Raw genomic sequence first — 12,922 nt, forward strand, 5'->3', positions numbered from 1 at the left:
TAATCTAATATATTGCTCATCTATTTTGGAATATTGAAATTATAACGACATTTTGAGATAATATTTTTATATTCAACTTGTTAAAGTTGAAGTGAAGATAGAGAGAGTTAAATTGATTTGTTGATAGAGAGAGCAGTTGCGGGACCATGAAGATAGGGTTAGCAGACTGGAAGCGGAATTGGATGAGCACAGACGACATCCTCCGGAAAGAGGCGCGAAAGCTCTCACTGTACAGAATTATAAGGAGAAAGACGCGTATTTACATTACGAGGTAATTTTTAAGCAATCAAAGTGTGAAATACAAGTCTCTTTGTAACTTCGGAAACTAAAATTATAGTATCCTCTCTCCCCCCCCCCCCACACACATACACATAAAATTAAATAATGAAAATTTTTGTAACAACCCAAGTAGCAAACTGACGTCATTAAGCGTCAAAATGATGTCATTAGACGTCAAAATGACGTCATCAGATATTAAAATGACGTCATTTGACGTTTAATGATGTCAGTTTGCTACTTGGGAATTTATAAATAAAATAATGATTTGTTGCATATAAATGGCGAAAGTTTTTTTTCTACACAAATTTACTATTAAAAAAAAATTCGTTTTTTTTCTCACCTAGGATTAAAATTCCTATCTTAATCAATTCATAATTTTGTTAATAATATCATTTTTCCTTCGTTTCTTTACACGCAATACATAACACTAGTTTACAAAAAAAATTTTTTTTATTTGGAATCAGACAAGGTATTTCTTATAGATTTTTGGATGCTGAAAACGATGCACGTTAGATTTCCAAAATAATTGAGGTTTAATATGCAAAAAAATAGCTTTTTTGCAATATTTAATTTTTTTGTAAAAAAGGTTAACGTTATTTTGAAATTGTGCATTTTATAGGAGGTGAATTACATTCATGATATCTGATCAGACTTTCCAGATAGCGTTAACCTTTTTTACAAAAAAAAAAAAAAATCTCAAATATCGCAAAAATAGCCATTTTTTACATATTAAACCTCAATTATTTTTGAAATCTGACGTGCTAATAAAATTTGATTTGCGACATTGTTTTCAGCACTCAAAAATCTATAAGAAACACTTTGTCTGGTTTAAAATAATTTTTGGCTGTAAAGGACCCTGCACCAAATATATAGAATTTTAACTTTCGATGAAATTGGCTGTTTTTTTTTCATATGTTGTAGCTTATGACTTGCTGAACAAAAAATATAACAGCCTCAAAGCTAAATATTCATTAGTTACTGATGAGTTACAGTCAGTCAAACAACTCGCAAAGTCCTAATTTTTCGTGTTTGACTGGCTGTAAATCAGTAACCATGTATTATTTAGCTTTGAGCCTATTACATTTTTTGTTCAGCAAGTCATAAGTTACAATATGTAAGAAAATCAACTAATTTTACCAGGATTTAATTTCATCTAGGAATTTTATATAGGTTCAGAAACCGCGTACTAATCATATAAAATTGAATCTTGGTTAGATCAGCTGGTTTTCTCATATGTTGTAGCAGATCTGCTGAACAAAAAATAGGCTCAAAGCTAAGTAACAGATAGTTACTGATTTACAGCCAGTCAAATACGAAAAACTTGAGCTCTACGAGTTGTTTGACTGGCTATAACTCAATAACTATCCAATATTTAGCTTTGAAGCTATTACATCTTTTGTTCAGCAGGACATAAGCTACAATATATGAAAAAAAAAATCAATTCCACCGAAAGCCAAAATTCTATGTATTTGATGCGGGATCTTTTAGTGTAATCATTCATTAATATAAAAAAATAAAGGATTTACTAATCCATGTTTATAACGACCCAATTAAGATCTTTGGGTTACCCTCAAAAGTTATCAGTTAGGATATTCTCTCAATAATGACCTTTTCCGTTCTAAATTAAAGAAAGAAATTTAATTCTCTTCTCTTTCATCTGAAACCACTATCCTTCACTTCATCATACTCTACAGAGCAACCCATACGGTGCTCGTTCCAGCTGAAGCGGTACAAGATGTATTCTTATCTCCTGCGTTCCCGACTGGCGTTCAGCGAAGTGGAGCCGCCGTCGCTGGTGGAGAGCAGCATCGGCGAGGTGGACGAGGGCGCTCTTCTCGGATCCGGGGCGATGATAAATGCGGAGGGGGCTCTGGTGCCACCGCCGGTTCCGGAACGCTCGACGGCAGCCAATAGGTATAGTTATCGGACCGCTATTTACAGCGGGGGCGGCGGCGCTGGTCCGGGTGGTCGCAATATGTTGAACGGCGGTCATCAAGACTATAACACAACTGGTGGTAACATTGGTTGACGCGACGCTTTCGGGTGGTGCGGGTTGGTCTGACCCAGGTGCTGGTGCTGGTGTTGGTGTTGCTGATGACGTTGATGATTAACAATATAGACAAGGGTGACGCAAACTAACGATATACCTGACGGCGCATCGCGCATATATACTATCTAATGGTATATTAAGTGATATATTCTGCGGCGCAAAATTGTTGAAAATCATACCGAACTGATAAAATATATAATAACTAAACTGAGTTTTCAATAAGAAGTATATGAGGTATTATTAAGATAATTTATAAATACGAATAATGTTAAATTTAATTGATACTTTTTATTTTCACTTTAATATTTACAGGATTGATTCTCCATTTTTTCGAAATTTTGAAACTTCTATAACAGAATTTTATACATTTTTAGCCTCTAAATAATGTGAAGATAGCTCTTTTCTATTTTATTTGAAAAAACTAAGTAGAATTAAAATATAAATAAATAATTAGAATTTTTTAATCGAATTTGAGATCTTAAAAAATATTTTATAGATATTTGTTTGATTGAGAAAAAAGTTTATAAACATTTGTACATTGAAAGTATTAATTCACATGATTCACAAAGGTTCATATTTTAAATTTATATAATTGAGTAAAGAACTCAACTTTTAAATTGTTTCTTATATTTTTTTTTCATTTAATAGGAATTACATCACCAATTTTATTATATTATATTGTTTTTGTATCTTTTAATTGCAGTTATTTGAATAGATTCAACCTTTTTATTATAATTTTTATTAATATTGATAAAATTTTTTGTGATGTACAAAATTAATATTTACTGTTTCAATTTTATATTTCTGTTGATACAAATTTTTGTTTTGTTGATTTATATTTGTTGATTCTTCTTATCATACTTTATTTCTCATGTGATGTAATGTATTTTATGTCTAAAGTTTTAGTGTTTAAAAAATACAATGATGTATGATTAATTTTATATACACACATACACACATGAGTAGTTTTATTTTTTAAAGATCTCAAGCTAGAATCATTAAAATTGACAACTTAATAATTTAGTTAACAATTGTTTGAAAATTAAATATTTAAATATTTTAAAAAAATGATATATTGCTAAACACATCTCACAATTAAATTTTTATTATAAATTTTAATTTATAAAAAATTTTTAAATCGAGATAAGGATATAATTCTGAATGATTTTTTAAATCTTTATTTTTCTATTTTTTTCCTCTTCTTCCTTCTCTCTCTTTTTTCTTTTTCTTCTTTTTTTTTCTTTAGAGAGCGGATTTTATTTTATTATAGGAAGCATCTAATTTCATTATCGAAAGTAATAATAGATAAAAGGGGGTAAAGAAAGAGGTAAAAAGAGAATATCTAACTAGACAGTAAACATATTTCGCTGTTTCATCATATTGTTAGTTTGCGTACAAATATTAATTATGCAAACTAAGAAAAATATATTATATAAAAGTTGAGAGCCTGTTAAGACTGGATAAAAAAAAGTTTTCGCGTTTCAAATTGCTGTCATATAGAGTTGAAGAAAATGTCAGCCATTTTGTGATTAGAAGAACAAATTTTACAAATTTTTTACAAATTTTTTCTTTATTAACAATTTTATGCAAATATTAAATTAAAATTTAGGTTTATACATTTTCCTCGTGATTTTATATTATATTTGACTAATAATTTATTTATTGTACACAATATGTGCTTAATGATATTTTATTAAATTTTATAAACATCGTGGATAATTATAATATTTTTTTTCTTTTAAAGAGAAATATATCAATTAAAGAATAATTTATTTTATAAAATATAAGCATGATTAAGCAAATCATATTTTTTATTTAAACTGTGTGATTATATTTAATATAATATATATTCATATTAGTTATATATAAAATGTATATTTTGTATTTTAACATATAACTAAAATTCCTTTGTCTTCCTAATTTTTATACAACAATAAGATTGTTATTCTTTTATTCTTAATGAAATATCTTTGTAATAATTATTTATATATTATGTTAAATATAAATTTTTGCTTTAATTATTAAATATTTAATTGTATTATGTATATATATATATATATATATATATATATATATATATATTTAAATAATAGATATAAAATTGTTTTATTTAAATATATAATTAAATTTTTTGCCTTCCTAAGTTTCACATAACATATAATAAATTACTTTTGATGTATGATTGAGATTTACAACATTCTTTGTGTGTACAAACATTACCCCATTTTAAATCCGCAATAAACATTTATTTTTATAATAAGAGTTAATTTTTGATTAAAGATTGTTAAGTGTGAATAAAATTAATTCCTCGGTTAAAAAAATTAATTATAACAAGCAGGACCCTATTATATAAGCGAAACGACTTGGTTAACAATTAAGAAAGTTGATAAAGATAATATAATTATAGCAATTTCTGAATTTATAGAAATTATATAGTGATTTATATACTATATAGTGTCATATACGAAATTATATAGATCGAGAGATAAAAACTTATAAATAATAGAAATTATTACATAAATAAATCATCATGTAAGAATTAAACATACGAATGTTTCATCGGATATATGAATATGTGCAAATATACAGGCGGATTTTTTATGTAGACATTTTTTTTAACTTAATGGAAAAATATAAAGCAATTTGGTTTATTTAATTTTATTTTTTTATTAAAGATAATCTTATTTTTTCTATTTTCTTTTTATTTACCATGGTTATAGGCACTATTTTTTGTCACTTAAACTTTTTACATTTAATAATCTTTTTCATTCTATTTTTCTCTTCTTTTTTGTTTTTTTTGTTTCTCTTATTTTATTTATTTCTTTTCTCGTTTCTAATTTTTTTTAGAGAAAATTACTATCCCATTAATAGTTTATAGTAAACTCTTTGTACATAAAATTGTAATATATGTGGATACTTACCTTATAAATACTTATTATAAAGTACATATAATATAATAATAAAGATCAACGATCTTCAAATCTCACTTGTAAAATCGATTTTTTATGAGAATACCCCAATTATTTTTTACATACACATACAATGCAAAATAATTGTTTTTATTTAAAAATAATTACAAAAATGTACGTGTGTATATATTATATAATATAAAAATATCTTATGATTTAGCTTTTGTGTAGTTTTTAGTTTTGCATGCTTTGGTATTTATGTTAATGAATGGAAATAAATAAAAAAATTAATATGATATATAAATATATATTTATTTATTTCCATTTTGTTGATATTTATTATATATAAAAGATATCAACATAATGTTAATATTATATTAATTAATTTTATTAGTACACAATTAATCATTATTTGTTATTGTAAGATTGAATCGAGATTTTATTGTAATTATAGGTTAATTATTATTTGTTTTTGCTTGTTCTTATAAAATTATTTTTCTTTATTTTATTTTTTTATATTTTATTTTGGTTTTTTAAATTGGTAATTAAATGCATGTGTTGCATGTATTGGTAAATAATCGCTTGATATGTATAATGTTTTGATGACTCATTATCAATAACATCATAAAAATGGTAATAATAAAAAAAATAATAGGTAATAATAAATAAATAATAATAATGATTCAATTTTTTATTACTAATTTTATGGTAGCTTTGGATTTTTTTAACTCAATGAAATAATTTGTTAAAAAAAGTCGAAATTATTTTTCTTTATTAATCTATTTTTTCGCATAAATTTTTGTAAATATTGAAAGAATTTTTAGTTAAAAAAATCATCTTTATTTGTTGCATGTAATAGAGTCGACCTATCAACAAATGAAACAACGTAGACAAGATGGGCAAGATTATTATCCAGTTTTCAGGATGATACTCAGGAAAGTTTTCTTTTTACACGAAATAATCAATATGAAATGAGAAATAGACAATTCGTTATTACCCGAATTTTCCAGCGAAAGATTTATATTTAGAAGAATGAAGATTGTGTGTTGGCAAATCTCATGTATTAGTTAATTATTTGAAACAAATTTATAATTTGCAAGTAATATTTCCATAGAATTTATAATTATTTATATGTCTGTATGTAAATATATATAATAGTTAAACTATTAATTGTTAAATAATTCGGGATTATAATTTTTAATTTTAATTTAATGTTCCTTGCTTGGTATTAATATTGATATTAAATAATTAATATAATTCCTTTTTAATTAATATATATATATATATATATATATGTCAGTTTATATAAATTTAAATTAAAATAAATAAAATTAATTTGTGAATTTTTTACAATGTTAAAATTTTTTTACATTAATGTGTATAAAGAAGATATAACCAACAACAAATGTTAATCTTAACAATCTTCATTCTTTCTATTTACATAAAATTTTTTAAAGTAAAACGAGAGAGAGTAATTAGGTAAACGTTTTGTAGAAAATATTTCGAAATGAGAAAAATAAATAGACGAAGCATTTCGCCCCGCTTAAATAATTTCTTTGTTTCCTAGCAAAAATGATAATACTTGATATAAATTTAAATTACGCTAAAATTTTTCTGTATTTACACAAGTATTTGCATTATTTAAGACTGATTACAACATAATATATATTCGATGTATCGAATCCTCCTTCTCCTAAAAGGAAATTATCAGGACACAAAAAGTAGTTTTAACATAACAATGATGATGATAAGAATTATTAATTCTTTAGTATGTGTGTTTGTGTTAAACACAATAAAAATATTAAATTATTAAAATTAATCATTTTTTCTTGTAATTTTCAAATTGTATATAATAAATTCGTTGAATGAAATTGCAAAAAAAGAGGCCTAAGAATTGCATTTATATACATTTTGTTAAATATGTCATCTCTTTTATAAATTTTGCATATTCTTTACAATTTTTATATTCATATTCATATATAGTATATTGGCATAAGTTTGTATCTTGTTGAAACTTATTAAGATAGCATAGTTTTTTCATTTGTCGAGTAATCCAGATATAAATTAAAAGTGAAAACAATTTGTATAGTTTGGTTTATTACCGAGTTGTAAATATATATTTGTAAATATCGATTTTTTTTCATTATTTTATATATACATATATGTATATGTCTGTATTTGCGTGTATGTGTGTGTGTGTATACATATAATATATACGTACAGGATATCCCAAAAACATTGTAAATTGTTCTTTTAATAGCAAATTTTTTGACTATAATTGAAGGAATTAATTTTTGTTTAGTGAAAATATCGAGAAAAATCATTTATGTATTATACATCAATATATTTATATATTAATGATATTTGTATATATTATTAATATATTATATATTTATATATTAAAAGTTTCCAACTTTTTCCATCGTATATTTTCGCAATAATCTTCAAATAAAAATTTTATTAAACTATTATTTTATTAAATTATTTACTTTTATCTCAAAGTAATTGAAGAATATAGTTTTATCTGACTCAAAAGTGTAGTTTGTAAAAAACTTTTTATTTTTAATTGTTTACTGCTCAATAACTTTGAGAAGAAAAATCGACTTCAAGTCAAATAATCTGTTAAAAAGTAAAAGGACATCCTATATGGTTTTGGAACAGCCTATATATGCATGTGTTGTGTATAGTGTTGCATTATTAATATTAATATTAAAGAAATGACCTTTTATATTATTTATGTATTCTTATTATTATGTATCTTTATCACAAAAATGAGATTATCGATATAAAAATAAAAAATTATATAATATTATTTTATATATGTATAGCTTTACTGTATATATTTTATCGTATAAATATTTTTTAAATAATTATATATGCAATATATAACTGAAAATTAAGAATGCTAAAACAACAGAAAGAAAAGTAAGATTATTATTGAAAGAATAACTCGGTAATGAAATCGGTATAATAATTCTATATAATTCTTCCAAATGATAGATATCAAATTCGGCTTTACACATAGATATATAGGATATCGCAAATATAACTATTCGTAAAAATAACTATTTCGTATTATATGTGTATATATATATGTATATACAAACACATATACATTCATACACAGATACATACATATATATAGATATACATAAAAACACAGTGTACACTGTGTAATATTTATATCATAATTAATTTTGATGTGATGATGATGATAATAATGATAATAATAATAATAATGCAATGAACGATATATTACAACAAAATATCATCCGTTACAAAATTTTTCCTCTTCTTCTCATATACATACACACCTATTTTCTTTCTTTGTCATTCTCTTTTTTTTATATATATATAACGACAATTATAACATATATATTGTACAACACGTTGGAGGAATGTGATGGCATCTCTGAGATGAGCACCATTCTTCTCTTCGATTAATTCTTAATTAGATCCTGAATTACTCTTACGAACAAAGGAAAAGAAGACACCATCGTAACTCTTTCTCTCTCTCTCTCTCTCTAAGTGTAACATTTAGAATTTGAAGAATGAGTAAATTTATGCATATATAATTGATTAACTTATTATTAAGTAGAAAATAAAAATATTGGTTGCTTAATTAATTAACAAAAACAGAGATGTGTATATTTTTATATTATATAATATATATTTCTCTTCTTTTTTAGTTTGTTTTATGTAGATCCTTTTTTTAGACATATTGTTACATAATTCATTCTTTAGTTTTATACTTCCTTCCTTGTTAGATCTAATAAGTAAAAAAAAATTATATATTTATATGTACAAGAATATAAATAAAGAATGTACAAACTTTTGTAGAGCCCTTTAAGAGGAGAGAATTATTGTATAATTTTATTACATAATTTAATATACACTCACACACACGCGCGCATACACACATACACACAACTATTAAATTATATTTTCGTGGATTATTAAATAATGAATAATAATAAATCCGGTATTATAATTATAATATTGCGCGATGGCACTTTATGTAAATTAAATTACAACGGTTTATTTGTTAATCTTGTGTTTATGTTGTGTATATGTGTGTTTATTTATATAATATGTATAAATTTTTTGTTTTCTTATATTTATATATTTATACATAGAATTTATTTTGCTATTCTCTTCTTCATTTCCTATGTGGAAAACTAGCTCTATATAACTTCCTATTTTTTGTATAACGCAGCAACAATAATAACAATAGACAGGATAGAAAGAGTCCTAAGTTTTCCTTCACATATTTTTGTTTCATCTTGTTTTGGTCCTGAGTTTTTTTCTTTTTAGTTCATCCATTTGCGACAATTGGGCGCGCCGCAGGCACATGCAATTTTGTGCTGATCATCTTCGATATCAAACTTATAATCGTATGCCAACTGGAAGAGAAAAAGAAAAAATATAGATAAATATAACAATATCCAAGATTTAGAGTGGATTTGACACAAAAGATAAAGAGGAAGGATTTTAAAATAAAGGATGATTTTGTGCCTTGGTCCTCGCCGCGACCATGTTGGATTATGACGTCAGAAGATACATGCTGAAAATTTTTGCGTGCTATTTTTAGATAAAAAGATATTTTTTATGAAATACAACTTCAGATGGTTTCAGCACACTTTTAAAATACTCTCCGAAAACTATTTTTTTCCCTTAATAGTCAATCAATAACCGTAAAATAATTGAAACATCAAACGTTGTCATGCGGAATGACTGCGCATGCGCAATAACCAGACGGACTGGGATTCATATTACAGTAATTTTACAGCTGTTGATTGATTATAAAGGGAAAAGGATAGTTTTCGGAATATTTTAAAAGTGTGCTAAAGCCATCTGGAGTTGTGTTTCATCAAAATATCTTTTTATCTAAAAATGGCACGCAAAAGTTTTCAGCGTGTATCTTCTCGCTTCTGACGTCATAATCCAACATGATCGCGGCGAAAACAAAGGAGCCTTAAAAAGGACTTTTATGATATAATTACCTCTTCACCGCGTGAGATTCGACGCTTGGCAAAAATGATAATCCTGAGATCGCGCTCAACTTCGACGATTTCAGCGACACAGTTAGGATTACAAGAATGGTTGATGTAACGAGCGAGACCACCACATAAAGTCGCATCCACTACACGTTCTTCATCCAATCGAAACATATATATACCGCGATTCTGCAAACAAGTAATATTAAATAATTAATAAATAAGGGCAGAGAATGATAAATAAAACTAAATTACAAAAAAAACCTAACATTTTTTTCATTATTTTAAACTAGACGAGATGTTCCTTATAGATTTTTGGATGCTGAAAACGATGCTGAAAACGATGCCGCAAGCCAATTTTCATCAGCATGTCAGGTTTGCGAAATAATTGAGGTTTAATATGCAAAACATGGTTTTTTTTGCAATATTTGAAATTTTTTTGTGAAAAAGGTTAACATTATCTGGAAAAGATCAAATATCTTTTTTACAAAAAAATCTCAAATATAGAGGATGAACAATACATTCATGATATTTGATCAGACTTCTTAGATAACGTTAACCTTTTTTACAAAAAAATCTATAAGAAATACTGTGTCTGATTTAAAATAATTTTTGGTTGTAAACTAATGTAATTTTTATACACATTTTTATATACATTTTATATAATAAATTATTTTTCTATATTAAAAGTATTATTAAAAAATATATCACTATTAACAGAGAATCAATTTCTTTAAAGATATTTAATTCTTTTTAATTGGAATTTTCTCTAATAACTTCTTGAAGACACAATATTTTCTCTATCTAATCGTTTTTTCTATTTTCAAAAAATTATTAGAGAAAAGTCCAATTTAAAAAAAATTAAATATTTTATTAATAGCAATCTATTTTTGAATAATACTAATATAAAATTACGATTATAAACTTAGACACTTACTCTAGCCTCATATTGTTTCTCCCTCGTCTCCGCCAGCTCCGTCCTAATGATCTCCCCGATGTACTCGATCACCATCGTGTGCTTCTCCAGATCCCTCGCCGCGTACAAACCCAAACCTTGAATCTTGGATCTCGCCAGATAAACATTGTTGCGCCATTCTTGCTTCATCTTCTTGTACTGCGAACTTTTCGAGTGTACAAATTGCTTGGAATATGGACAGGAAGCTGTCTCGCCAACCGCGGCGGCGGCGGCAACCAACGTCGAGGAAACTCCGCCACCCATCGCGGCGGCGACGCTGCACGTCGACAGTCCGAATGGTACCCCGCGTGACGTGAATCCCCCTGTACGCTGCGTGTGCGGACGCTTCCACGGCAATTGATTGCGCAGGCGCGCTTCCGTTCGCGCGCTTCCGGTCGGATTGATGGCCAGCGGTAGCTCCAGCAATGGATTACGACCGTATTTAAATCTGGAAATAGAGAGAAATTAGCTATTGTCTCTAGTTTTAGGAAGCTTGACGTTTATCAAACTGATGAGGAAGACCAGAAGAGAGTCTCATGATCACAGGAATTGGGATACTATAAGAATCTAGAATGGAAGATTCCAAGATTAGGAATTAAATTAAAATTAATTAAAAATTGTGCAATTGGAAATTTGCACATTGGTTCTTCACCATTTTATTTCGCTCACTGATGGTTTTTCAATTATGGTTTCCTCATAGAGGAAGCTTAACTTGCACATTGCTTCCTCACCATTTTATTTCGCTCATAAAGTTTTCTCTATGAGGAAGCCTAATTGAAGAACCATCAATGAGCGAAATAAAATTTAAGCTTTCTCTATGAGGAAGCCATAATTGAAAAACCATCAATGAACGAAATAAGATTGGTGAGGAAGCAATGTGCAAATTTCCAATTTTTTTCACGAAAACAAAGCTTCCTCTATGAGGAAGCAAAAAAAGAAATTAGGAGCCACTTTGAGAATCACAAGTTCTTACCTGTAGTCAGTCAGAGTCTCAATCCCAGGCAAACTCTCCAATACCCTAACCACCGTCGGCTCCGTCAGACCAAATAGATCCTCTCCCGAGACGTATCTCGGAAACAACTGAACGGAATTGGTGCTTCTCCTCAATTCCGCGAGCGGCTCTAAAATCCGGCTCCAAACGGCTCGCGGAGTAGCGTCCCTCAGTTCGACATCCTCCTGAAGAGGCTCCTGAATCAGGACGCGAAATTCTGGACGACCGGAAACGTCATGGATCGAGCAAACGTAGCGGCAGCGTTTGTTGGGTCTGCGCATACTCCAGTAGAAGCGCACGATTTTATAGCCCACGGGATAGATGTAATTCGGCGTATGGAAGTTCTGCAGCTGATGAGGAAGCAGTTGGCCGACGCTGAGAAAAATGAGGGAACCCACGCGGAGCAGATGATTGTGCTCGGAATGATGCATCACCGCGGCAACTTGACGATTTTCATCGCGATTCACGTAAACGCGACGATAAGCGGATAGCGTGAGCAATTCCTTATCTTTTTCATTTTTCAGAATATGTTGAGGACAATACATGGTCTGGAAGAAGAATTGAAAATTCAGAAAGATTGTAAGGAAATTTTATAGAGAGAGAATTAAGAGAATTCTGAAAATCTAGTTATATAGGAGGTGTCCCCCATTTTAAGCAAATATCTATAATAATATGGAAGATATAGAAAAACGTTTCAGACAAAAGTTATTTGGTTCGAAGATGATGCCATTGTTGTGATCT

At 27.8% G+C, this 12,922-nt stretch overlaps 2 protein-coding genes across 21 annotated transcripts in view; one reads left to right on the forward strand and one right to left on the reverse strand.

The window, feature by feature from the left end:
- Efa6 (Exchange factor for Arf 6) overlaps nt 1–6,430 on the forward strand; it is a 35,572-nt gene extending 29,142 nt beyond the window's left edge. For 2 of the 5 annotated variants that reach the window (XM_083039432.1, XM_083039449.1), the window contains exons 12-13: nt 128–271; nt 2,000–2,729. In XM_083039432.1, coding sequence (XP_082895558.1) covers nt 128–271; nt 2,000–2,308 — 453 coding nt within the window. In that variant the 3' untranslated portion in view covers nt 2,309–2,729. Of the gene's footprint in view, nt 1–127; nt 272–1,973; nt 2,731–6,097 lie in introns of those variants that run through there. The other 3 variants (XM_083039458.1, XM_083039440.1, XM_083039466.1) reach the window with 3 other exon arrangements.
- A 2,454-nt stretch (nt 6,431–8,884) lies between these two features.
- The window catches only part of LOC145936763 (uncharacterized), a 48,665-nt gene continuing 44,627 nt past the window's right edge, over nt 8,885–12,922 (reverse strand). For all 16 annotated transcript variants that reach the window (XM_083039303.1, XM_083039365.1, XM_083039410.1 and 13 more), the window contains 4 exons: nt 12,164–12,729; nt 11,173–11,638; nt 10,242–10,424; nt 8,885–9,641 (listed from right to left, as the gene is read on the reverse strand). In XM_083039303.1, coding sequence (XP_082895429.1) covers nt 9,549–9,641; nt 10,242–10,424; nt 11,173–11,638; nt 12,164–12,729 — 1,308 coding nt within the window. In that variant the 3' untranslated portion in view covers nt 8,885–9,548. The remainder of the gene's footprint in view (nt 9,642–10,241; nt 10,425–11,172; nt 11,639–12,163; nt 12,730–12,922) is intronic.

This window comes from Prenolepis imparis, unplaced genomic scaffold, assembly GCF_030444845.1.
Source record: "Prenolepis imparis isolate NDT839.2.m4 unplaced genomic scaffold, iyPreImpa1.0 SCAF_1, whole genome shotgun sequence".
Lineage (NCBI taxonomy): Eukaryota > Metazoa > Arthropoda > Insecta > Hymenoptera > Formicidae > Prenolepis > Prenolepis imparis.